The following is a 25,893-nucleotide window of genomic DNA, read 5'->3' as shown; positions in this document are numbered from 1 at the left end:
CAGATGCCTCTCGGAGGAAGCTCACTTTTCAACCCAGCGATTTCCATATTTCCTGCCTCTGCAGCGACTCCCACCTGTGCCTCGGGACTCGGAGGCGTTTCGGCAAAGATGGAGAGAGCAGCTTGAGCTGGAGCTCAGACAAGACGTCTCCGGGCACTCTGCCTCCTCCGCGCCTGGGTCGGGACTCCAGCCCCCAGTGCCAGCGGGGACTCCCCTCTGCCGAGAGACCGGGTGGCACCAGCTCCAGGACCCCCCGTCTCTTCATCCTCCTCAAACCCCTGCAGCACTTTTGGGGTCTCAAGGGGCCGCCTTCACCCTAATGATCCAGTTGCCAGGAACAGCCCCATTTTCTGCACTAACCTCAACAGCTTTGCGTCACGCCACAGCGAGCCCCTTTTTCAGCTCAGAGAGAAATATTTTTAGCCTGGAGTCTAAACACAGCCATGAAGCACAGCACAGTTAACCTTTTCCCACATCAAAAAAATGACCATTTCTCATGATTTTCGTTCTTACTCTCTTAATTGGTTTCCAACCCAGGACCCCACTTTGCCCCGCCGTTAACGACGCTTGAGCTTCCTCCCGAGCCCTTTGAGGTGCGCGCTGCGGGTTATAAAAGAAGTTACAGCTCCGGGTTCAGCAGCGTCCGCTGCTTCGTGGATGGGATCAAAGAACACAGCCTGTCTCTGACTCAGGATGATGACGCTGCGTCGAGGCATCGCAGCAACCCTAAATGACCCAGCACGAGTCCCCAGGCCCAGCGCTGGGCTCAGCCTTCGCCGCAGGGCTGGATGAGCCCGTCCTGCCCCGGGGGGAGAAGCCCTGGCTCAGGGCACAGCCCTGCACAGGTTGTGTTTGTCCTAAAGCAAATCTCTGCCATTAATGAGCAACCCCCTCCTCTAAATCCAGGGCCGACCCAGCTATGAGAGGTTTTGCACCACCACGGGTGCCAGGGAAGGGAAAAGCTGCTCAAACCACTGGACAGTCCTCCTCATTTCTTCTTCTCTCCTTCTTTTCCCTCGCTGAAAGCAAATGTGATAAACAGAGAACCAGACAATGACACCGCTGTTCAGCTGCCGCGTTATCAGCACAGGAAATTGTCTCTTTCTTTAGATCCTCTGTTATTGCTATTTCTGTAATCCGCTGGGATCGGCAGGGATAAGAGGTTCTTTTGAGAAAAGGCTTGGGGGACTTGTTATAATAATATGCCACCTCCATGCAAAGTTGTAGGCACGAGGTAAAGGAAAATAAAATAAAAATGGAGATTTTTATCCAGCTCCTTCGGACCATGAGGCAGCCTTGGCCGCAGGCTCGGATGGGGTCGGGCAGAGGTGCCGGGGGCGTGTTTGGAGGTGTGGGTCTGTCCCGTGGCACCCTCAGGACGTGAGCAAAGCTTCAGCCATGCTCTATGGGGAGAACAAAGGCCTGGTCGACACTCCTGGTTTTTTTTTTCCCAGATGTGTTGACCCTCCACGGAGCCCAGCGGGGCTCGGTCCCGGCAGCGATGGGACAAAGGCGACGGGATCCGCAGAAGCCTGGGGATGCCTTGCTGAGCATCCTGGGCAGCTCCAGCACTGCCGCGGGGTGACGCCAATGCCAACACCCCCAGTTTTCACCCCAAGGACACGCTCAGAGCCAGATCCTCTCTGCAGGCTGCGGAACACCACCTTTTTGACCTTTTGCTCCCCAAGACCTCAACCAGCAGGTAAAGCATCGAGGCAGCACTGAGGACCAGATTCCTCCGGCTGCCCCTTCGAGCGCATCCATCGCCCTTCAGCCCCAGCCTGGAGAGGCTCAGAGCTCCCATCCCACGGCGGCACGGCCGAGCGCCGAGCTGAAACACCACAAACCCCTCCCGGGATTGCTCAGCGGACGCCACGGCAGCGGCAGGCTTTAAGAAAGAGAGCTGCGTCCAAGGGGAGTTGGGAACATCACTTTTTCCGCCTCTAATCAGCTTGTTAGCAGCCTAATAACAGAGAAGCCCTGCACATTACAAACCCCCGAAGTGAGGCACAGCCTATTGTCGAATTGCTGCTTGACAGCCAGCTTTCGGCAGCCCTAAATTATCCCATGACAAGCTGCAGTGAAGAGGTGAGCAACCTTGCGCATAATCTACAATCATTATCATTTCCATCTTTATTACCCACAGTATGCTGAGCACATTAAGAAGGCTTTAAGGGAGCTTTTGTTTTGCAATAATTTCTTAAAAAACCTGCTTTCTTGTTAGTATCTCCCCTGCCATCTCATCAAAATGGAAATGCTGCAAAAGGCTCCATTTATTTCCTTTAATTCTCCTTCACACTTCCAGCCTGGCCGGGCCGGCTTGGGAGAGACTTTTGGGCTGAACCAAGGTGAAAGGTGCCTGCACAGACCCGATCTCCTCGAGCTCCGGGGTTTGATGCTCTGAGCAGAGCCAGGTCTCCTGGACATATCCGAAACTCCGGTGCCCACAGCAAAAGAGCTCTCAGCAAACCACCTGTGGCTCTTTTGCAATTGGTGTTTCCAAAAGCCGTGCCTTCAGCAGCTCAGCAGCATGGGGGGACACACTCGGGGGACATTATCCCAGTCGTGATGGATCCAGAGAGGGAATCCGGGCAGCAGGTCACTCCGGGGATTTCCAGGGAATAGCAGCACCGAGGTTTATTTGTCACAGGCAGCTCTGGGCTGGCAGGCATGAGCTGTTCGCGTTTAACATAAATGCGATTCTTGTTTTGGCTGGCAGCAAAGGGGATTTGGGTCTCATTCATGAGATTTTTTTCTTCTTTGTTCTTGCTCCCTCTCAGTTGAGCACGGAGCTTCAGCCAGGCTCCCACGGGTACTGGCACCGGGACCACCCTCCACACCAAACCCAGGGGGCCGAGGAGGAGGAGGAAGACAGACAAACAGGTTGTTTTACAGCCCAACTGCACCTCTGGGATTATCTGGTCTGGCCTTGTCTACGCTGTGTGCAAAGTCGCATCCAGAGACGCAGGGGGATGCTCACACCCAAGGCCCCTCCGCTCCTCCCTGCGCGGCTCTGTGCCACCCTGCCCGCCACAGCCGAGCCTTTTGTCATCAGCTCCGTGTTGCCAAACACACAGGTGTTAATTAAAATCACAGTGAAACAGTAATCGAGTGAGAAGCCGCAAGCTGCCGCCCAGCAAGAGAGGGGACACACCGAGGGGTTGTCCTGCTCCCTCTCCTTTGCCCTTGCCCTCCGCTGCTTCCACCTCTCGGGGATTTCAGAGGACAGATCCCTCTCTCCAGCCTCCATCACTGACTCAGCACCAGGAAAAGGAGCCGGCTGGGCAGCACTCGGTCCCTTTTCCATGTAGAAATGGTGCTAAGACACGGGGGACCTGGATCTGCCCTGGGGACTCGTCCTCCCCCAGCCCACGGGGCAGCAGCCTATGCTGCCCATGGCTCCTCCGTCTGGAGAGGGGCGGTGGGACCAATGGGCACAGCAAACCAGGAGAGGAGGAAATGAAACAGGAAAGCCAGGAAGGAAGGAGTGAAGAAACCCACAAAAAATGGGAAAAGGAAAACGGGGTTGGAGGCAATGGTTTCTGCTCCCCAGTGGAGCAAGAGGTTTGCAAATCAGCACTTCCCACCACAATTCCCAAGGTGGTGGGAGCACAGAGAAGCTCCCTTCCTTGCTTAGGACACGTCAGCCTCTCTCAGCCCCCTTCCTTACAGCCCACGGGGCCACCAAACAGACCTCTCCCCTCCTCCCTTACCTTTTCCGCCGACTGCGACGTCCCAAAAAATATAGGGATGAAGGCTAACCACACAATGCAAGTAGTGTACATGGTGAACCCGATGGGTTTGGCTTCGTTAAAGGTCTCCGGGACCCCGCGGGTCTTAATAGCATACACAGTGCAGGTGACCATGAGAAGCATGCTGTACCCAAGCAAACAGATGAGGGAGAGGTCCGAAATGTCACATTTGAGGATGCCCCGGGCAAAGTGGGGATTTGTAGTCCGCTGGTCCTCGTAGTCAATGACAGAGTGGGACGGGTCCACGATGAACCAGATGCAGACGCCCACGAGCTGCAGCGAGATGAGGCTGAAGGTGATGACCAGCTGGGAAGCGGGGCTGATGAACCGGGGGGCACTCACTGACTTCTTGCCCTGCTCGAAGATGCGGTAGATGCGGTTGGTCTTGGTGAGCAGGGCGGCGTAGCTGATGCTCATGCCAAGCCCGAGGAAGATGCGTCGCAAGGAGCACGTGCTCAAGTCAGGCTCAGCGATCATGAGGAAGGTGGTGGCGTAGCAGAGGAAGATGCCCGTCAGCAGGACGTAGCTCAGCTCCCGTCCCGACGCCTTGACGATGGGCGTATCGTTGTAGCGCACAAAGGTGACCACCACGAAGAGGGTGGCGATGATGCCCACGATGGCGATGAAGACGGGCACCACGGCCCAGGGCGAGCTCCACTCCAGCTTGATGATGGGGATGGGGGTGCAGCTGGTGTGGTTCTCGTTGGGCCGCTCGTTGAAGTGGCACCGCTTGCAGTGGAACTCGTCCAGCTGGTACTGGTAGCCATCGCAGCGCTCGCAGTGCCAGCAGCAGGGAATGCCCTTCACCAGCTTCTTCCTCTCGCCCGGCTTGCAGGGCAGGCTGCAGATGGAGCTGGGGAGCTGGCTCCCACCCCCCGGCCACAGCATGCTCTCCACCTGTGGGGCGAGATGGCACCAGCCCCACTGACGCTGGAGCCGGGCATCTGGGGCATGGGGGGATGCCCCGCTTCTGCTCGCAGCAGTGTTGCCCGGATCCCACCCCTCGCCCCATCAGTACACCCCAGGAAGGACCCCAGCCCTTCCCAGCATGGGGCCAGGGAGGCGATGAAGCTCTCCATCGGCCTTTTGGGAAGATTCACTACCAGAAACCCAAAACAAAGTCCCGCCTTCCCTGGGAAAACTCCCTCTCCTCTGTTCTGGCTTCTCCTTCTCTTATCAGAGCTGCAAGTTGGATGCCCAGAGCCCATGGGATACTGTCACACGGGCTGATGGAGGGTCACCATGGCTGAACCACAAGTGTGTAGTTGGGGGACACCCTCCCCTCTGACTCCCCCCAAGTTTGGCTGCCTGCCTTTGCACCCATGGGCTCCCTAACTGCTTTGCACCCATGGGCTCCCCTGGCTCCCAGCCAGGTTTACTACACCCTACGTGGCCTCGATGGGTGCAGGAGAAATCTGCAGGACCTTCCCCTTGGCATGGCCATGCTGCCGGCACCAGCCAGCCCCCAGCTTTACCTTCAGGTGGAGGTGGTCAGTCCATTGCCCGATGACTTTGTACTCAGGAGTGGAGTTCCTGATCTGATACTGGTAGATGTCGTAACGCCCCGGCGCGTCTCCGTTCTCGTTGAACGTCACGGGAGTCCCAGCGATGCCTGGAAGAGAGGGAGGGCTCAGCACCCACAGCACGGGGTGCCCTGGGTGATGGTGTCAAAGGGGGCTCTGCTTTGATGCCTCCCCCTTGGCGTGGGGTTTCTCACTGCTGGGAATGCCGCAAGCTGCCAGGACAATGCCAGCACGGGCACAGGGTGGAGGAAGCAACTGGGAAAAAGAAAACCAACCCCAAACCCAAACTGGTGCAGGGACCTTATGGTACCGATCCACCGACTTCTCCAGGAGCAATGCCAGGCACCAAGGGCCGTTACACCAGCTGGTTTACTACTTCTTTTAAGAAAGGGGGAAAAAGCAGCTTTAAAGCTAAATCAAGTGAACTGTGCAGATAAATGCTAATGAAAGAAAGGAAGAGAAAAATCAAGCAAGAAGGAAAAATAAATAAGAGACTGCAGAGCAGATCACAGAGTGGAGATAAATAGAAGTAATAAGGAGGACAAGACAGAAATTGTTTATTAAGGAGATAGGGCAGAGGAAAAGATGCATTTCCAGAGGAGATCTGAAGACAGACAAGGACACAGCGGCGTGATTCAGTGGGACCTCTGCCAGCCGTGAGCCGGAGGCGGCAGGGGGGAGCGGGCGAGGGGGGAGGCCAGGCAGGACGGCAGGGTGAAGGCAGGATCGCTGATGGGTTGGTCTCCAAAGGCTCCCAGGAGATGTGGAAGCTCAGACCTCCTCGTCTGCTGATCTGCTGCAAAACCACCCTGTCTTTGCACTCAGCATTTGCAGTGACCCATAACAGGGGACACCCTGCGACACCCAGCCCCACGGAGCCATTCCTCCCCACCACCCTGGGGACGGACGGACCTGAGAAGTTGACGTTGCGGATGTACTTGAGCAGCTCCACGCCGTCCACCGGGTCCATCCTGGGGCACAGCCCCACCTTGCCGGGGCAGAGGTTCTTGTGCATGTTGTGCAGAGCGTGTCCCATGGCGTAGACAGCGTCGATGACAAACTGTACCTTTCCCTCCTGCTCGTACGAGGAGTCCTGGCCGATCCGCTCTCGGTCTGTGGGCACACGTAAAGCAGGGCTGCCATCTCCCTGCCATCCCAGCTATTTCCCGCAAAGACATTTCTGCTGCAGCCAAACCCTTGCAAACAAGCCCGCTCTGGAGCGACGCGGCTGGAAACTCCAACCCCATTCCCAAAATGACAAACCCATCAGCCAGCCAGGGCACCTCTGTCCCAGCGGGAGGCTTATGCTATCGAGGCATGTCCCAGGAAGGAGCAGCAGGGCAGAAACGCATCTCAACCAACCCCAAACTCCCCCCAGAGCAACCCCCCACCTTGTGGATGTATTTCCCAGTGCCAGCCCGAGGCATCGGCTGCGTCTGCACTGCCAGGGCTCAGGGCTCCCGCCTCTCCGCTAGCCGAAATTCCTCCCGTCACCTGTGTGTCCCTTGTCAGGAGGGACAGCCATGGGGACGCCGTGGCTCTCACCCGAGCCCCTCTGAGCGCACACCAGGAAGGTTTGGGGTACACGAGCTGGCCGCCGCGGGCAGCAGGAAGGTGACGTGCAGCGAAGAAACATTCACTGGGGACATTCCCAACCAACCTCCCTGGAATGTAGTTCTGAATATGTGGGTGCTGGCACCCAGCTGTGCTTCCAAGAGCCCTTGGGATGTCACATCCCAGTGCCATGGGACATCCCTGTGCTCCCAGGTCCCCAAGCAGAATGCGGGCTGGGCTGTGATCGATGTCCCATCCTCACCCCCGTGGGTTGACCTCCTCCATCTGGCTGGGAGCTCCCACCGGCTCCGTGTCTATCAGCGGTGTCAGGAGACCGCCCAGGCAGTATCCATCACTGGCTGTGTGTCCTCCAACACTGGCTGTGTGTCCTCTGTCTCCTGTCACCCTGCTCCCCTTGTCACCCCCTGCTGCCCTCCCACCCTGCTGACCCCACAGCCCTTTGCAGCCATCCTGGCTTGCAGGATCCTGCAAGGATCTGGTAATTACCAGCGACAGCTGCCTGCCTCTCCTGTCATAACCACCCTTAATGGGACTAGAAACATGTTAATCATTTAGCAAAAGACACCGATTAATGTCGCACGCTGTTAATTACAGCTAAGAAAGCGTCTCCCATGGGGTGACACCGCGTCAGGGAGCCACGGCCTCTGCACCGCTATCACCGTCTCTGCGGCGTGGCCGGGCACCCCGCCAGGCCACAGCTCCTTCGGCAACAGCCAAAGGGAAGGAGGGTTTCTCAGGGAGCCGAAGGCACGGCCATCACCCTCCGGAGAGGCAGAAGCAACCTAGAAAGCCATCCAAGGGTTTCCAAAATTAATTCTGGCGCCGCCGTGCACGGATGCTCCCTGATGCAAGGCGGGGTTTTACGGTGACCGCAGGGGACCAGGGCACAGAGCCTGTGCAGATGGGAACGAAAAAGGCACAGAGAAGCTGGGGTCGCTGATGCCCTCCCTACCCGCTGCGGGAAGGTGGGATGAAGCCAGCGCTGGATGCGGAGCAGGTCTCCGCTGAGCGGTGACATCCCTGGGCCGGGACGGAGAGCGAAACATGCCACTGACGAGACACTAAAGCAAATTGATAGCGAACTGACCAGCAAGAAAAGATGATATCAAGGAGGGGAATTTATAGCCCATCCTTCAAAGTTATAAAAATGCTTTTGGACTACGTGGAGATTACTCATGCGAAACCCGTCAAGTTATCCTTTCTTCCACGTTATTGACAAGGGCTATTAATCTTCTCCCTCAACTTTGGGCCTTTCCCTGCATTCATCTCTCAAGGCGCAGACAAGCCACTCTATCTTGTCAAGATAATTACCCATTAAAAAAAAAAGGTGTAATAGACTGTCCAGGGGAGCTGAGCCCATGGCGATGTCCCAGCCCCACTGCCACCCCAGGCGCCGTCCTGTCGCCCCGCAGAGGATGCTGAGCCCAGGGGACACACGGGACCCAGGACACATCCCTTCCCAGCTCCTCGGCTTCCTAGCAGGCACCTCAAATCCCACACAGGTCCCAGCAAGTAAAACACAACCCGCTACGATAACACAGCTTGCGGAGGCTGGATTTTCCTCCCAAACACCCCTCCGGCTTGCAGCGAGCAGTGGGAGAAGCCCCTTGCCCCAGGCCCCAGCTGCTTTTTCCAGACGGGAATTTGCCTGGTGCACAGAGGGTCAACGCGGAGCAGAAAGCTGAGGCTCCTTCCCAACATGGAGACAATAAATCTCCACCAAACTCACAGTAGATTAAGGCCGCAAAAGGGATGTGACCCGGCTGATTATAATAGCAGGGTCATGCATCGTTCTACAGGGCTGATAATTAATTTTCAAGTGCATGATGAGCCTCTGCGGGCACCCCTCGGAGGACGGACGCTGCTATCTTCTCAAGCGGTGGATGAGACAGGATTAGCATCAATTCCCATCACATCGCCGGCGCTGGCTTTTGGCAGAAGTTAATCAAAATCGCTCACAGTGCTGCTCCAGAGAGCTGGGGGATGGTGTTGCCTCTGAGTGTCCAAATCTCATGGGAGCCAGGTGCACATCGTCGTGTTTTTGGGCAGGGTGAGCCCATCTTGGGATCAGGGACCGTCCCCCCACGAGGGATGCTCGCTCCAAACATCTCTCTGCAACGAGGGCTCGATGCAGCGAGGCTGGCAGTGCCCGTTTGGGGAGGCGGTGGGTCTGAAGGAAAGCCGAGCAGAGGCATTGCCGGGACACCCCTGCCCGCTCAGACCCAGCCTCCATCAACAGGAGCCCTTTATCATCTTAACTACCCGGCCAGCAGTGCAAATCCTCCCCCGTTGGCCTGGCTGGGGCACGCTGTGCTGGAAAACAATCAGCGACACAAAAAAAAAAAACCAACCCCATACTAAGAAGAGACCAGAGAGAAGCAAAACAAAAAGGGAAAAGAATATGAAGACTCACAAATAAAGAAGGAAAATCAAATAAAAGCTCCTCTCCCCTCCGCCCACGTTGCTGCTCTGCATCTATCCGCAGAGGTGAGCGCGCAGAGAAATCCCCAGCCCTGCTTCAAAGCAGAGTTACCATCGAGCCCTGCGAAACGAAGGCCATTAATTAGCTCTTCTGGAAAATGACTAGCCCGTAGGGCACCCTGCGGTCCCCGTGCGGGTCACAGTAGGGGACACAGCCCTGAGCCGTGCCCCGTCCTCCTGCCCTTGTCACCCCACTGGCCCAGCAAACCCAGCGCCGCCATCGGCTCCTCCGTCTCCACGTGCAGCACCCCAGCACCTCCCCGTCTGCATCCGCACGTGCGTGAATTATTAAGGAAGCGGCGGCTGGCAGGATCCTTTCCAGCAGGAGCAGGGGCTGGCTGTCCCCCAGGAGCCTGCCCAACCCGGGGAGGTCGGGGACGCAGCCCGGCGGAGGGAGCTCGGGGGCGGGGAAGGATGCTGAGGAGATCCTACTGCAAAAGCAGCCGGGAGACAGGTCCCAGCCTGATCCTGGTCCCAGCAGGACAAACTGGGGATGGAGCGCACAGATCCTGATGGCTGCTAGGACTGGTCTCGGGGACAACGTGGGCAGCTGCCAGCAGGAATCACCCCAAAACCTGGTGCCCACCCCAGCCCTCACCCATCGCCTTCCTCCCGGCTCTCCCATACAGGAACTCCCATACAGGAACAAGAGCCATGAGCTGTCCTGTTTGGTGACAGGACCCTTCAGTTTTGGTTTTTGGGATGCAAAAGCCAGCATTTCTCGGTGCATTTTGGGCTGTACCCAAACCTGAAGCCCATGGGGGAAGTCAGTACAGTTCCCTCTATAAACCAGCCCCAAACAGGACATTTGCATAAGCCGTGCAAAGCACAGGAGCTCATGGATCTGCCCAGGCAGGTTATTTGCTTCATCGTGCGTTATTTCCCCTCTCCGTTTATCTGCCAAGCAAACATTCAGGAGATAATTTATTTGCTGACAAATTCAGATAATTTAAAGACAGTTCCTAGGACATTTGCCACGTCGTGGTTTCAGCTGCCTCCACTAATACCTTGGCCCTGAAATATTGCTTGCTTAAATGCTACATTACTATGAAGATGAAGAGATCAGTGCTCTGCAGGACCTGCTCATGCATTTCCTGGTGCTGGTGATTTCTTGATGCAACTAGGGACGATGAGGAGCTCTCAGCTACCCAAGGCCATGGCCACAGGCAAGTTTTCTTGCTGCTTACCAAGCTCTCACCTATGCATTAGCCACAAGACTACTTGGGGAAGCTGGAAAGCCCTTGTGGGGACAGGAGAGGTCTCCCCAGATCCTTAGCTGAACATCTGGGGAAATGCCTGCAAGGGCGAGGATGTGGAAGCACCATCCTTAGAATCATAGAATCTTCATGGTTGGAAGGGACCTCCAGGATCATCGAGTCCAACCATACACACACAAAAAAAACCCCTACAATCCCTGCCACTAGAGCATGCCCTGAAGTGCCAAATCTACACGTTTCTTAAACACCCCTAGGGATGGTGACTCAACCCCCTCCCTGGGCAGCTGTTCCAGTGCCTGGCCACTCTTTCAGTAAAGTAATTCCTCCTAATATCTAATCTAAACCTCCCCTGCCGCAGCTTCAGCCCATTTCCTCTGGTCCTGTCATTATTCACCTGGGAGAAGAGGCCAACCCCCACCTCTCTGCACCCTCCTTTCAGGTAGTTGTAGAGGGCAATGAGGTCTCCCCTCAGCCTCCTCTTCTCCAAGCTAAACATGCCCAGCTCCCTCAGCCTCTCCTCATATGACCTGGTCTCCAGACCCCTCACCAGCCTGGTAGCTCTCCTCTGGACACGCTCCAGCACTTCAATGTCCCTCTTGTACAGAGGGGCCCAGAACTGAACACAGCACTCGAGGTGAGGCCTCACAGAGGCACAATCACTTCCCTACTCCTTCTCATCCTCAGCAGTGAAATGGGGACAAAAAAAACTCCTTAATGATCAAACTTTCCAGGCACGGCCAGGTCCATCCGCCTGCTGGCACACCACGGCTTCCACAGACATCCCTCCCAAGGGGACGGGGGGGGGGACGCGCAAATGTCCCCAAGTCCTGCCACATCGCAGCCTGCGAGCCGCCACGGCGTTATCAGTCTTCAGGCGGTGCCAGGCAGGCAGTAAATCTCTCCCATCTCTCAGTAAACATGTCACCTCCTGGAGCCTCCAACCATCACCTCGGCAGCAGCGCTGTCAGCAAGACAGATCCCCTGGTTGCCTTGTTTATTGCACTAATCCCTACAAGTCTCTTTTAGCTGGAAATGGCTAAAAATGCATAGTTGGGGGTGAAAAGGGAGCCCGGATCAGGCTCTGCTGGGACAAGGTTTCCTGCCTGGAGTGGCACAGGGACACGGCAGCAAAGCAGTTTGGAAGGAGACACGGGCAAACACCGCTCCAGCACCACCCCGGGGCGACCGCTGCCATCTCCGGGCACCCCCCGCACCCCCCCCGTGGGGCAGCACCTTCCCTGCAGGCACGGGTACGAGCTGGACCCTGACCCTGCGCTATCAACTGGGGTCACTTCTCTGCAACCACCCCAGTTTTAGCCTGCGCAGGTGAGAGAGGAGCTGCTTGCCAGGGAGCAAGGACGCACCGGTGGCTTCATGCCTTCCACAGGACAACGGTGCTTCTGCCAAGCACATGATGGGAAAGAGGGTCACTTTGATGATGATCCGAGGGCTGGAGCCCCTCTGCTGGGAGGACAGGCTGAGAGAGCTGGGGGGGTTCAGCCTGGAGAAAAGAAGGCTCCGGGGAGACCTTCCAGCCCCTTCCAGTCCCTAAAGGGGCTCCAGGAAAGCTGGGGAGGGACTCGGGATCAGGGAGCGTAATGACAGGACGAGGGGGAATGGTTTCAAACTGGAGGAGGGGAGATTTAGATTGGATATTAGGAAGAAATTCTTTACTGTGAGGGTGGTGAGACACTGGAACCAGTTGCCTAGGGAAGCTGTGGCTGCCCCATCCCTGGAGGGGTCCAAGGGCAGGCTGGATGAGGCTTTGAGCAGCCAGGTCTAGTGGGAGGTGTCCCTGCCCAGGGCAGGGGCTTGGAACTAGATGATCTTTGAGGTCCCTTCCAACCCGAACTATTCTATGATTCTATAACTTTGAGGGTGGCAGAGCACTGGCACAGGCTACCCAGAGAGATGGTGGAGTCTCCTTCTCTGGAGATACTCAAACCCCACCTGGACACGTTCTTGTGCAACCTGCTCTGGGTGACCCAGCTTTGGCAGGGCATTGGACTTGATGATCTCTAGAGGTCCCTTCCAACCCCAGCCGTTCTGTGATTTTATGAAGAAGCAGTAGTCCAAATGCTGCGAAACAAGGCAGAACTCAGTCCCAAACCCCACAATTCTGGGTGGCTTTGTACCCACAGAAGACGAGGCCAAGGGAAGGGCGATGTGCAAGAAGCACGTGTGAGAGGGAGCAGCCCTGGGAGCTTTGCGCGGGGACGGTGCCTTCGCACGCACACAAACCACCCAGGCTCCACATGCTTCCTCAAGCACACACAGCGCATTGGGATGCGCAAAAGCATTTTTGTGCAGCACTCCAGTCCACTTTTAAGCCATTCACCACCATCACGAGCCCAGCAGACACCCGAGCGCCCGCGCAGGCGAGCAGCTCTGCATCGCCCACCTTCCCCACGCCGCGGAAGCCCCCGGCATTTCTCCAGCCTTCCCCAAATTCCCACCTGCCTTTGATGCTTAGTCCGAAAAAACCACACTCACAACCGAGACCGCCGCGCACGGACCATTAATTGTCACGTAACTGCCTTGGAGCTGGGCTGGCAGCTCCGGAGCAATAAGGACATGGCTGAGCTGAAAGGCCATAAGGGGAAAGCGAAACTTTTCTAACGCCTGCCCTGGGCTCTCTGCCATCGCCTTCACGTCCCCCTACACCCTGTGTGACACAGCAGCACACCCTCCCCCGCGAGGCTCCACTCGCCCACAGCATCCCCACAGCTCTTACTGGTGCACTTCTTGATGCTGCTGCCCTTCTTCAGCGCGTGCCGGCTCAGCTTGCAGTGGAAATTTTCCTCCCAAAACTCAGCGAACCAGATGTTTCGGCGGTTGTTGTCCAGCGTCCTGCTGGAGAAGTAGCGGTCGAAACCTGCCCGGGGAAGAGGGGACAAATCTCTGGGATGGCAGAGAGATGCTTAACATGGCCCAAAACCCCCCAAAAGAGGGGAAGGAGGGTCTCGTGAGCGATGGGGTCTAGGGACACACAAAGGTACGGTGGGTTCGTGTCCCAGCTGCCACCCGGGCAAAGCTGCAGGCTGGAAAACCCACTCAGGAAAGACCCACTGCAAAATACAGTGTTTCAAAGCCAAAACCTTGTGGTTTAGGGGATGCCATCGCGGGGGACAGCCAACCCAGGGAAGAGGGACCCCACCGAGCGCAGCCCCTTACCTTTGACAGAGACCCGCTTGGGCAGGATGGTGACAGAGCCCTCGGCCACCTCCTCCAGGTGCAGGACGGGGGAAATTTTGGAGCCCCAGCTGTCCGAGCCCATCCAGATGAAGTGGCCCGTCTGGTTCGCCCTCTTGGCCGCCTCTAGCACCCTTCTGCCGAGAGAAGCAACAGGCGCTGGCGCTCGCCGGGGCACCGGCTTCGTGTCTGGCCCCACGGAAGCGGGGATGCTGGCACGGGGCAGGGCTCGGCACCGCCTGCATCTCCTGCTCCAGGCACTCGGCTGGCACCAGGCACAACCCGGTCCATACAGATTCATGAGATCAAACCATGGTGCTCCCACACCCTCCGTCCTCCCCAGCCCGAGCACACAGGCTGCTTCTCCTGCCTCATTTGCATATTTGCTGACTGGTAATTGAATTTCCCCCTTAATTACCCAACATTGGGGGGGGGGGGAAATCAGGTTATGCCGCAGCAGGCAGGAAAAGCAGCAGCGCTGGAAAGCGCGCGTGGGCTCCCATCAGCATTGCAAGGCATGGGAGAGAGCCAGCCAGTGCTACCAGTGCCCAGGCAAGAGCTAAACTGGGCTCAACTGGGCAGCTGAGCAGCAGTGGGGAGCTGGAGAAGCCATCCGTCCTGCCGAGCATCCCTCATCACGGCCAGACGCTCAGCCACACACACTTGCACGCTCCACCAGCGTCAGCCAGTTCAGAAAAATCCGTAGCAGTGGATGGGAGCTTTCCTGGATCCGTCCCTCCGGACTCGTTTTTCCCAGGGCTCGCTGTCCCCTCGGGGGCTTGTGTGGGTCCCCAGCCCCATGGGAGCGGGGCCCGGGGCAGCTTCGTCTCCCCCGCTCCCCGTGCAGCGAGGAGGCAGGTTTGTGACTCACCCCCCGCCATCGGGAGCTGATCATTTCAAGTCCAGATGGTGTTTGAAACGCATAATAAGGAAAAAAACAAACCATACAAATCGAGCGGAGACAAGACAGGGAGAGGCAGGCGTGCTCTGGGAGCCGGGGGCCAGCAAGCAGCCGGGGAGCTGTGCCGGCTGCTCCGTGCTCATCCCGGGTCGCCCCAAGCTCCTGGCAGGGGGTCAGCAAAGCCCACGTCCCACTCCCAGCACAAGCAGCATCTCCAGCTTCCTGCGATCCTTGTCCCACTCCGAACACAGGCAGCATCTCCAGATGCCCGCGGTCCGTGTCCCTCTCCCAGCACAAGCAGCATCTCCAGATGCCCGCGGTCCTTGTCCCACTCCGAACACACGCAGCATCTCCAGCTGCCCACAGTCCTTGTCCCACTCCAAACACACGCAGCATCTCCAGCTGCCGGCGGTCCTTGTCCCTCTCCCAGCACAAGCAGCATCTCCAGCTGCCCGCGATCCTTGTGCGGGGCAGGATTTCCCCAGGGCAAAATCGAGGATGTTCCTGTGAGACGGGTGATTTACACCCGATCCGAGCCAGGCAGGAATTCCATCCCTGGACCCGTCCATCCCAGCAGCACGGCCCTGCACATTTCGGGAGAGGCAGCACACCATCTTCCCGGCTCCGCAGCCCAAGCCAGCACGAGGGTGGGGATCACAGCAGTCTCCGTGCCCCAGGGTAAATCCACGCTTACCCGGCGTGAGGTGGGTGTGTGTAAACCACTGTTCACGGGACGTAATCCTATTCGGATGGGTAAATGTTTACAAACCCCAGTTAATGGGGCTTGCCATTTACACAGCGAGGTAAATCCCCCGTTTCTCACCACACGCCCGCGTAAATGTCAGGTTTGCAGACATTTCTATTAAGGAAGGAAAAAAGAAACTCGGAGCGTTTGCACATCTGATGTAAACTGATTTAAAATCGCAGTTTACCCACATTTACATAATGTTTGCTGATTAATAAATTAGATACTTAGGAAATCAGGGGTAGTTCCATGTGAATCACTCTGCTCCATAAACAACGGGAGCTGCGAGATGTCGCTTCGCCTGCGGAGCAGCTCATCACCTCGAATGTGGCTGCGTCCCCAGCCCTGCCGGGCAGGCATGGCAGCAAGGGGGAGGTCCATAAAAGACCCCCCCAGACCCGTTCTTCTTCTATGCTGGGGGCTGAAGCTGCAGAGCAAAGCAGAACTGGCGCCTGGATCCTGCTCAGCGAGGCCCCACGCCAGCTCCGACCCACCCGCGAGCGGCGTGAAGCAGCCGGGTTGTGACAGCGGGGGTTTCCAAAGCCAAGAGAAAAAGGATTTTTCCTCCTTTGAGCTCTGTGTTGCTGTGGTTTGACGGCAGCATGGTGCCAGGTGGCCGCTCTGAAGTCAGCTCTGGTGGGTCCCTGCCGCAGACGTGTCCCTGCCACGCTGGGGGGTGCATCCTTTCCCCGCTGCAGACGTGGCCGTGCCACACTGCGTGACACATCTACACCACGTTGCAGACACATCTGTAGCCGTGGTCGGCTTCCGTTGCAGTGCCCAGCTCCTGCCATCAGCATCCCGCATCCCAGTCCCGGCCAGCAGCACGCGTAGAGCACACACGTCAGGCTCGGTGTGGGTGCCCTGAAGTGCATTTACTCGCCCCCCCACCCCCGCCTCCCCTCCCAGCCAGGCTGCCCCTCCGCACCTGATATCGTCTTCGTTAGCAAAGATGATGACGGCCCGCGCGTGGGAAGTCTCCAGGAGGCGGCGGATGATCTTGTCGAACTCTCCTGGCTTGGGCTCCCGTGGGATCTTGACGGACTGGGCCACGCACACCCCCCCTGCGGCAGAGAGAGCCCCGGCACTGAGACACCCCCGTGAGTCCCCATCCCCTGGGGACAGCCCCACTCCCAGGGCTCCTCAGCCCCACAACAGGCAATCGGGGGCTGCCCAGCTCACCCGCACTCTCGCCCCGCTGCCATCATCTCCCACGGCACCGTGCCATCCCCACAGCCCACCATCCCAGAGCCCCCTTGGCCACCATTCAGCCCCACAGGACGTGCACTTGAGTCCCCTCCTTACACCTCCTCTCCGGGGTCGCTGCCTTCATCCCTCCTCTCCCCCACAGCTCAGCCCTTCTGCATCGCCTTCCCTCCCACCCGCTCCACTGAGTACCTGTCATCTCGAGCCACAACCACATCACGCCCCGGCCCCCGGACAGACACTCCGTCCCATCCCGACATCTCGGAGAGGATTTTCCAGCCAGCTCCGAGCGCCAGCCCCCCGCCCCAGCCCAGGACTGGGTTTTCCAAAGGGCTCTGCACACGCAATGGCCAAATACCCACACAGACAGCCCGCGGGAAGAGGAGACGATGGGCTGCAGCCCCAGCACGAGCCCATCGTCCCCAAGACAGCAGCCTGGCCCTGCAAAGGGTTTTATTCCCATCCCTGTGGCACCGGCCAAGCTCCCAGCCCAGTTTTCCACGGGGTGATTGCAAAAGCAGCTAATTAAAATTAAAAGAGACAAGCGGAAGCTGGCAATTGGAAGAGTCCCCACGCAGGGCTGCTGGGCTCCCAGCCTCCAGCTCCGAAAAGCCAGAGCCCTCCTGCTCCTGCATTTTTGCAGATGCCAATAAAAAGAGAGATGGGAGAGAAAATTAAACATTGCGGGACCTTCTGGATGTAATTGATGGTCTCGATTTGCATAGTAAATGACACGGCTGATACCTCGCCTGCCACTAAAAGATCTCCGCTTAAGCAAAGGTCAGAGTAATTAGCACACGGTGGCAGGGAGAGATTTCCCAGCTTATGCCCTGGAGAGGAGCAGAGGCAGGATGGGACGGGGACAGGGACCAAGGTGGAGGCCTCCGGGACGGGAGGGTTCACTCCCTCCCACGTGGTTGGAGGAAAATTGGGGTAATTTGACCCCTTGGAACCTAATGACATGGGGATAACACCCGCTGGCCGGGGGGCCATCGCCCCAGCGCCCCCCAGCCCAGCCGTGGAGAGGGGATTTTATCATGGGTTGTTTTTTTTTTTTTTCCTGTGGTAAGAAATTGGGCCAATTCGCTGTTTGTTTCCCATATGGGGAGCCAGATGGATGGAGAGGAGGGAGTTGGATAAACAGACTCCCGGACAGACAGATCAGCCAGGCGAGACAGGCAGCAGCAGGCAGCGCCGGCAGGACGGGCACGTCCCTGCCCGGGGGGACACTCGGCTCCAGTCACCACCGAGCCCCCGGCCAGGCCAGGGTGGCACCGGCTGTGCCGCCAGGGACGAGAGCTCCGGCTAAGGAGCCGGTGTAGCTTAATTACAGTTTCCATGGCAATAAAAGGAGAAAAATCCAACAAAAGCAGCAGTTTGCAAACACAAGAGCTTTCCAAAAGCCCCGGCGCAGGCAGGCGGGTGTGTGCACAGGCGAGGGACAGCTTGGGGCTGGCACAAGCACACACCCACGTGCCACTGGCCACCAACACCGCGAGGCTCCCGTGCTGCGTGTGCTCTGCTCCGGGCTCGTGTGGCCACGGGGAGGGCACACGCCGTGACACATGTCCCACCACGGCACATGCACCCGCACACATGGGTGCCCACGAGTGTGTGGCACAGGGACACTGGGGTCCTGGGCACGCAGCACCGGCTCCATCCCAGTACGGCCAGGGCAAACCCAGCTTTGAGACTTTCCCGGCACAGCAGCAAGGCTCTGCATTGGGGTCCTCCGCGAGTGTTTTATCCCCCTCACCCCAACCAGCCACTTTGAGCATCTCCAGGATCCCGTGGCACTTGCAGGGGCAGCAAGTGGCCTTGGGTGAGCTCGTGGCAGGGACCGTCTTCTTGTAGGCACGGGAAGAGGGGGAGGCAGAGGAGATGGGCCCATAAATAAATAAGAAAAGAGACTAAATCGATGCCAATTCATAAATGACCAAGTTACTCGGCAGCCCCATTAAATCAAACTAACGAGGAATGTAACAAAAAAGGGATATGGGCAATTAGGACGTAATGAGACCCTTATTAACGCAGCGGCTGGAGAGCGTGGAGCACGCGAGCAGGATGCGGCCAGGCCAGTGGGAGGGGAAAGAGGGGATGGAGACCCAAAAAAGTGGCTGGATGCTGGGAGAAAACTGTCTCAAGGATGGACATGGATGTCTGCAACCCCTGGCTGGACCCTACAGTTTACTCCAGCCCATCGGGTCTCTCCAGGCTTAAAAATAACACAAACCCAGCCCAGCTGAAAGCCCTCGGAGTGTTGGGGTGCCCCCCCCATTCCCGCAGCACCCTCCTCCAGCCCATGCACCGATGCTGGCACCACTACTGAACGTTTTTATCTTCTTAATTAATGAAATCTTCTCAATAATGGAAAGAAAAAAGAGGTCGGGGGGTCGGGGGCAGGTGGCTGGGGTGGGCAGAGCTGGGCATTTCGGGGCAGCCCCGCTCACCTCCAGCAGCCCAGGCTCCCAGCGCCTGCATTATTCATGGCCCCCGGGCGCCGCAGCGGGCAGGGGGATTTGCCAAGTGATGCTCCTACTGCCTTCGCACAAAAATCCATTTAGTCAAAACACTTCTTTAAAGCAAGAAATCACAGCGAGGTGGCGGCGGCAGCGATGGGGAGGAGGCGGCTGCTCTCCCTCCTCCTGTGGGACGGAGCAGCATCACTCCCTGACTCCGGCCAGAGGCTGGCTCAGAGAAGCCAGGAGGTGAGGAACAGGGACCCCTTTCCTCTTTTAGCTTTGGAAAAGGACCCAAGAGGAGCGGGAATAGTGGGGAAAGCCTCCAGGACCAGGGCAGCATCCCACAGCCAGCTGCCAGAGACAGCTTAGAGACTGGCACCCAATTTAAGGATGCTCAGATGAGATCCCGTGCGCACCATCACTGGTGGATGGCAGCGCAGGATGCAGGGCGCTTGCAGCAAGAAACACCCTTGAAAACCCAACTCAAACCCATTTCCAAACCTCCCATGGGCTGGGGCAGCAACCAGGCACACGGAGCTGCAGCCCCAGGGTCTGGGAGCACCCAGAGCTGCTGTCGGCTCCTGGCCCGAGCCCCTGCAGCGGTGGCAGCCCGGTCCCACCATGGCAGAGCCAGCAGCTTCGCAGGGAGGCTGCTGCAAGAACCAAGGATGAAACAATCAGCAGCCCGCATCCGGGGAAGCGGAGACCGACAGGGAGGGTGAAATGGTGGGGATGTAATTACGGGAGGTGGCCAAGTGTGCCCAGCATGGCCGCTTGCAGTCCTTTCTCTGCCGCCTGCCAGAGCTCACTGTAACGAGCCCACCCCGGTTAATAAGTGGCGGCCACCCCGTCTCACCCAGGCGGGACTTGGAACAGATACTCATCCTCCAGCAAACAACCCCGGGGAGCCAGGCCAGCGGGGACACGTCTGCACCCACGTCCCACCTCAGCCCCAGGGGCAAAACCACAGGGGTCTGCACCCAGTGCCACCCAACAGCCCCGTGTACCCATCCCTGCCCTGCCAAGCTTGCCTGTCAGCCTACCACCCCCACCCCGGGCAGGGCAAACTGGGAGCAAACTGGGAGCAAACCGCTGCCTGTGCCCCCCTCAAGCACACAGCCGCATCCCTCCCACCAGCATCGCCCCCAGCCCGGCGGGATCGCAGCCTCCCCCGGCACCCCCCCGGCTGCTTGATGGGTGCCTCGGGGACTCTCCTCATTAAGGTGGGGTTAACGCGTGTTGTCAAACACAGGTCAGGGTTTAATCTCCACCATTACGGGCTCGGTGGGAGCGCAGCTGCTCCGGGAAGCGTGATGCTGAAGTGCCCTCTTGATTGCAGGTAGATAATAAGCTTTTGCTGGCGCTAACGTACACCATCAATCAGGGAGCGCTCTGCCGGGGCTCCCCGCAGCGCCGGCGGCTGTGAAGCACTGGATGAGCACGGGCCCGGCTCAACCACGCTGGGAACAGCAACGTGCGAGTCCCCCCCCCCCCCCACGACGTGCTCCCCCGGGGCATGCCGAGGAGGGGATGGGGCTCCCCACAGCCCCACTCCTGCAAGCAGCACCCGATGGCTCCCCTGCGAGCTCCTGGCCTCCCCTGCCTAACCCCAGCCATCTAAATGAGATTCCCAAGACCAGAGTCTTAATTGGCGAGCGGCTGGCTGCTCCCCTGCCCCGGGATTCATTATTCATGTCACTTCAAAGCCTCCAGGAACCGACTCATTAGAGGAGAAGTCATTAGGGACATGGCTCTGTGGTCTCGCAGAGGCAAAGCTCCTGTGCCATCACAGGACCGGTGTGCTTTGCTCTAATCACGCAGCAGGGGATGTCCTGCACAGGGCCAGGGTTTGCACCATCCGTCCATCCACCTATCCACCCTCAACACCGCAGCAACAAGTGGCTTTGCAGTTTGGGGGAGACTCCCTACATCCCACGGGTACCGCACACAAGCCAGGTGTGATGGGGAAACGTCCCCGTGGCATGGCAGGAGCTGCCCGGGTCCCATCACAGATGTGTACCAGAGGAGATGGGGACAGGGACGCTGGCGACACCCCGCTGCTGGCCCTGCCTTGCGCCTTGGTGACACCAGCTGACACCCACTGCCTTCACAGGATGCTTTGGGGGAGCACTTAAAATCTTAAATGTGGCCAAAGAAAAGTCTCCTTTGTCATGGCAGAGCCCTAATGAGAGCAATTCCCAGATTACCCAGCGTGAAGGCTGCAAAATCGTACCAGTCCCAGTTCCACCACTGGCAAAGTGCCTCTGCTACCAGCTCAGGTGTGCCTGGGGACACCAATGTGCCTTTGTCACCCAAAACCAGCTCCGACGCATCCCCTGGTGCAGCCGCATCTCAGCTCGTGGACTCCTGCACTGCACTGCAAGGTGGGCAACTCGCCCCTTCCCGCCTGGGAATGCAGGGCAGGGAGCAATGGCAGCTCCCTGAACCCTGTGTTTTCACAGCCTGGTCCCACCTCGGGGATGGCGGGTCCCTCCTTGGGTGCCCTGGGCTCTGCGCCATGCGTCCCCGTCACCAGAGGCTCCCGGCACTCGCCGCCTGCCTCATCCCTGGAACCGGCTCAGACGCTGCTCTTCAGTGTTTTGAAATCTCATTGGACATTATGAATCTGAGCAATTTGCGCCTGCTTTTCAGCTGCCTGCATTGCCGGGCTAAATCAGTAATTAATGAATTCGCAATGGGGGAAAAGAAGTAGGGGGGGGGGAAGCAAGTCTTCAGCTCGAACCCAGGGCCTGGAGTGGGATGCCAAGGAGCAGAAAAATCAAGTCTCTCACTTAGGTAATAACACCACAGACGGTGTCCGTGGGAAGGATCTTCTGCTGAAGACCTAATCAGGGACGCAGGGAAGTCAAGCCCCCCGGCGCCTCTGCGGGCGAGCTGCCCCTTGGCCTGCGTCTCCTTCCCCCTCAACCTGCTCCAGCCCTGAACTGGGAAGAGCCAGGAGACTTTGGGATTCCTGGGGAGGTTTATAGCAAGACTTCACAGTCTTTCCCCCATCTACTGCTCTGCGAAGGGAGCACGGCTGCAGTCAGAGTTTATTCTCTGCAGCAGAGACCCCACCACCACCACCACAAGAGTCCAGGAGCTGGGGCGTGAAGCGCAAGATGAGTCTCAAAAGCAATGACAGCTTTTCTATTCGTTTAGCATAATAATTTAGCCTATCACTCCTAATCTCTGCTTCACCGATCCCCCAGGGCTGCGTCTCCCATCTCAGACTGGACCTCACTGGGAGCTGCGTGGAGCCACCAGCATCTCCCCAGCATGACCCAGACCATGTCATCAGCCCGCGGGCACCCCCCCCAAACACACACCAAAAATATTAAAGAGGAAGATATCGACTCGGGCAGCCTCCAAAGCCCAGGTTTGGGCTCCAAGCCAGAGCCCGCGCGCCAACCTCAGCCACAACTAATAGCTCCTCTTTGTCCGGCCCCGCTCGCCTCCCTCCCGGCTTCCAGCGCACAAAGGGAGCGCTGCGAGATGGGAAAACAGGGAGCAGAGCGAAGAGCCAGGGCAGCATTATTTACTGGCAGATTTCAGCCAGCAAACGGAGCGAGCCACGGGGCTAGAGGGAGCCTTTTCCCAGCCCAGCAGCCCCAGTTCAGCTCTGGCTCTCCCCAGTCTCAGCCTGCAGGACACTTTGCACCCACCAGCCAACAGCTGGAGGGCAGGGAAACTGAGGCACGCCTCCCTTCAGGCTGTATTGGGGTACACAATGTAGACAGTAGCAAAAAGAAAAGAAGTAGCGGGGGGAAAGAAATTGGAAAATAATCCACGAAATGCGGTTTCTGCCTCCGAGGAGCCTGCAAGAGTTTCAGGATACAGAGTGGCGATGGCAGCGGAGCCTCAATGACCAGACCTGTCCCTTCGGCTGCCTCCGTCCAGCACAAAGAGGTGCCGCGTCCAGCAAGAGCTGGCGCTGATTTTTGGGCAGGGGGTGTGATGGCAGAGACCAGCACAGAAACTCAGGGGATGGGTATAACCATGATTTTGGCCAGTGGGTGTCAGGGACCCTTCCTGAGCCGCGACGTCAAAGGTGATGCTCAGAGATGCTCCATTTGAGCCCCGCAGGGAAAAAGAGATGCCAGAAACCCCCCCCAGGAAAAGATTCACCCAAACCCCAGCCTTCCCGCAGAGCGGGGACTCTTCAGGCTCTCGGCATCGTGCCACAAAACAACACGCAGCTCTGTGGCGGCTGCTGAATGGGAGGATTTGGCTGGGGAGCCGAGACGCTGGCAGCAAATAACAGCCCTCCGGTGAGCCACGGTAATTGAGTGCTGACTGCACAAGAACAGTCGTCCTCGGGGATGAAAGGGAGCTGGATCGCCAGCCCTGCTCTGCCCTACCGCTCATCACACCTCGCTGTCGCGGGGCTGAAGGTCACCGGCTTTCACTCCCGCACGCTTTGATGGCGGGGGGAAAACTCCCCGCAAACAGCACTGGGAGGTACTGGGGGCAGGTACCCACCAGCATCATCCTCCCGTCCATCCCAGCTGTCCCACGGGGACGGCATCCACAGGGCGCAGGATGGGACGATCCCCAAGGCCAGCAAATAACCAGGATTAGCAACGTGCAGGTTTGCATATACAAATCTGCTGTAAAGTCATGTCTGATGCTCGCTTATGCCTGAAGACACGGGAGCAGCTTTTTGGGGGTGACACCCTGATGCATCACCCAAAAGTAATGAACCCAGTTAAAACCAGAAAGACACAGCCAGGGATGTCACATGGGGATGAACAAGTGCATCACAAATATATATCAGCCTCTTAACTAAAAATATAGAAAACTCAGCGAAGGATAAGACAATGGGGGGCGGGGGGATGACAGTGTAAAATTGATCCAGACACATGACTAAGGAGTCTTGCGTTTGGCTGGAAATATTACCCTCTTCACAAAACTGAGCGCTGCACATTACGGCGTGCGGCATAACGTGCCGTGCTCACCAGCTAAATTGCATAAACATAAATCCAATCCTTCATCTCCAAGAGCTCGGCGACAGCGGAGACGTCAACGCGCGCAGAGGCAAAGGGCCATCCACCGCAACAACGCCATGGAGAGATGCCGTACCAGAGGGGATGGGGACACTGGGGACACTGCCTTGCACCTTGGGGACACCAGCTGACACCCACTGCCTTTGCAGGATGCTTTGGGGGCAGCACTTAAAACACTTAAATACGGCCAAAGAAAAGTCACCCTTTGCAGACACATCTTTGCAACGCTACCACCCGAAAACCCTTCGCCCTTGTGAATAAGGACTTTCCACCCCCAACAATCACCAGGGGCCAACAGTATAATTGCCAGAGTAATTGCAATAAGATATAATATATACAAAAGATATATTACTATATAATATGAGATATAATGGCCCACCCAGGTCGGTCTGTCTCGGTAGCCCAGGGCCAGCCCTGGCTGCAAGAGTAACCTGTCCCCAGGGCGAGTCCCTTCTCCCCCCGCCGGCGGAGGGGTCGCTTTGAGCAGAACCATTTTCCACCGCAACGGCGAAGGCTTCAACGCGAAGCTTCGCTAAGAATTGAAACTGAAGGTCAAGTTGATAATGCATCAGAAAGCAAACAGCTTGACTGCTAACTGCTAACTACAGCAATGAGCGTTATTGCCTGATGGAAATAAAAACCGACTCGCAAGACTCAAGCTTGGCATGAAAAATGAAGCGCAGCGCCGTTCCGGAGGAGAGCAGGGAGATGCTCGCCCTGAGCCCGGCGTTGGCTGGCTCTTTCCCCCCGGCATAAATACCCCATCACGGGTAAAGTGCTGGCAAGCCCAACGCGGGGGCCAGATCCTGAGTCAACCAACAGCCCTTTTACATCCCCCTTGGACAGGCTGGAGGCACCTTGAAGCAGCAATAAATCGGAGGAGCCTTTACGCTGCCAGAGAGGTGCAAATGAGAGCCAGGCGTAGACAAACGGGCTAAAAAAGAAGGGGACGGATCCTTCACCCGTTCCCAGTGGGTCTGCGCTGGTGTAAAGGTATTTGGTGGTTTTAGGGGGGGAAAGACTGAAAGGTGAAGCAGGCACAGGTTGGCTCTTCCTTCCAGCCTTGCAGGTGCCACCACAGGGGACAAGGCTGGGGGATTCTCAAATAAAAAAAAAAAAAAAAAAAGAAGAAAAATAAATTAAAAAAAAAAAAAAAAAAAGGAAAGAAAAAGCACATTGTTGGTCCAACCACGCCGTTATTCATGCCTGCCGAGCTACTTTCCAAGGGTGAAGGAATGAGGCTGACCCCCAGCGCTCCCTCCTCCCAGGGGCGATGCTTTAGGGCGCAGCTCGGAGCCCACCCCGGGGAGAGCTGCTGCCCCGGGGCCCCGCGCTCGGGCTGATGCACAGCGGCTCTTGTAAATAAACGGATTCCCGCAGCGCGAGCAGAGGAGCAGCGTTACTGCTGATAACGCACGGGCTGCACTTACGCCGCTGTTATACCACAATTACAGTGGAATTATGCTTTTTGATAACTAAATTATCACTAATGCACATAATCGCTGGGTTATGTGGATACACAAATTACAGGACTGCCTCAGCCCCAGATTAATACGCGTGCATTTCGACTCCATGTACACTCGTTTACTCTGCAATTACACCGTCATATCATTAACCATCTGGTTAGAGGAATTTGCGGTAACCACAGGTATCTCGAAGAAGAAGCGCTCGTGCTGCAGCGGGACCACCAGTCACGACAACCGCTCCTTACTGGTGCTTAATGGAGGAGGAGCGTGGGTTCGAATCGTGCCCGTGCCATCAGCCCGCTCCTCCGGCACCGGGATCCCAGGGGAGCAGCAGCTGTGGATGGGATGGCAGAGCATCCTCCAGCCG

At 57.5% G+C, this 25,893-nt stretch overlaps 1 protein-coding gene across 1 annotated transcript in view; it reads right to left on the bottom strand.

Moving 5' to 3' along the window:
- The window catches only part of GRM4 (glutamate metabotropic receptor 4), a 42,929-nt gene that overhangs the window by 5,612 nt on the left and 11,424 nt on the right, over window positions 1-25,893 (bottom strand). Inside the window, exons 3-8 of the mRNA XM_054181243.1 lie at window positions 16,315-16,450; window positions 13,723-13,877; window positions 13,283-13,423; window positions 6,188-6,388; window positions 5,228-5,364; window positions 3,714-4,649 (exon numbers count right to left, since the gene is read on the bottom strand). Of these exons, the coding sequence (XP_054037218.1) occupies window positions 3,714-4,649; window positions 5,228-5,364; window positions 6,188-6,388; window positions 13,283-13,423; window positions 13,723-13,877; window positions 16,315-16,450 (1,706 nt within the window). The remainder of the gene's footprint in view (window positions 1-3,713; window positions 4,650-5,227; window positions 5,365-6,187; window positions 6,389-13,282; window positions 13,424-13,722; window positions 13,878-16,314; window positions 16,451-25,893) is intronic.

The sequence above is a fragment of the Rissa tridactyla genome, chromosome 21 (assembly GCF_028500815.1).
Source record: "Rissa tridactyla isolate bRisTri1 chromosome 21, bRisTri1.patW.cur.20221130, whole genome shotgun sequence".
NCBI lineage: Eukaryota > Metazoa > Chordata > Aves > Charadriiformes > Laridae > Rissa > Rissa tridactyla.
Note: the sequence above shows the minus strand (reverse complement) of the source record. Positions and strands in the feature narration are given on the sequence as shown.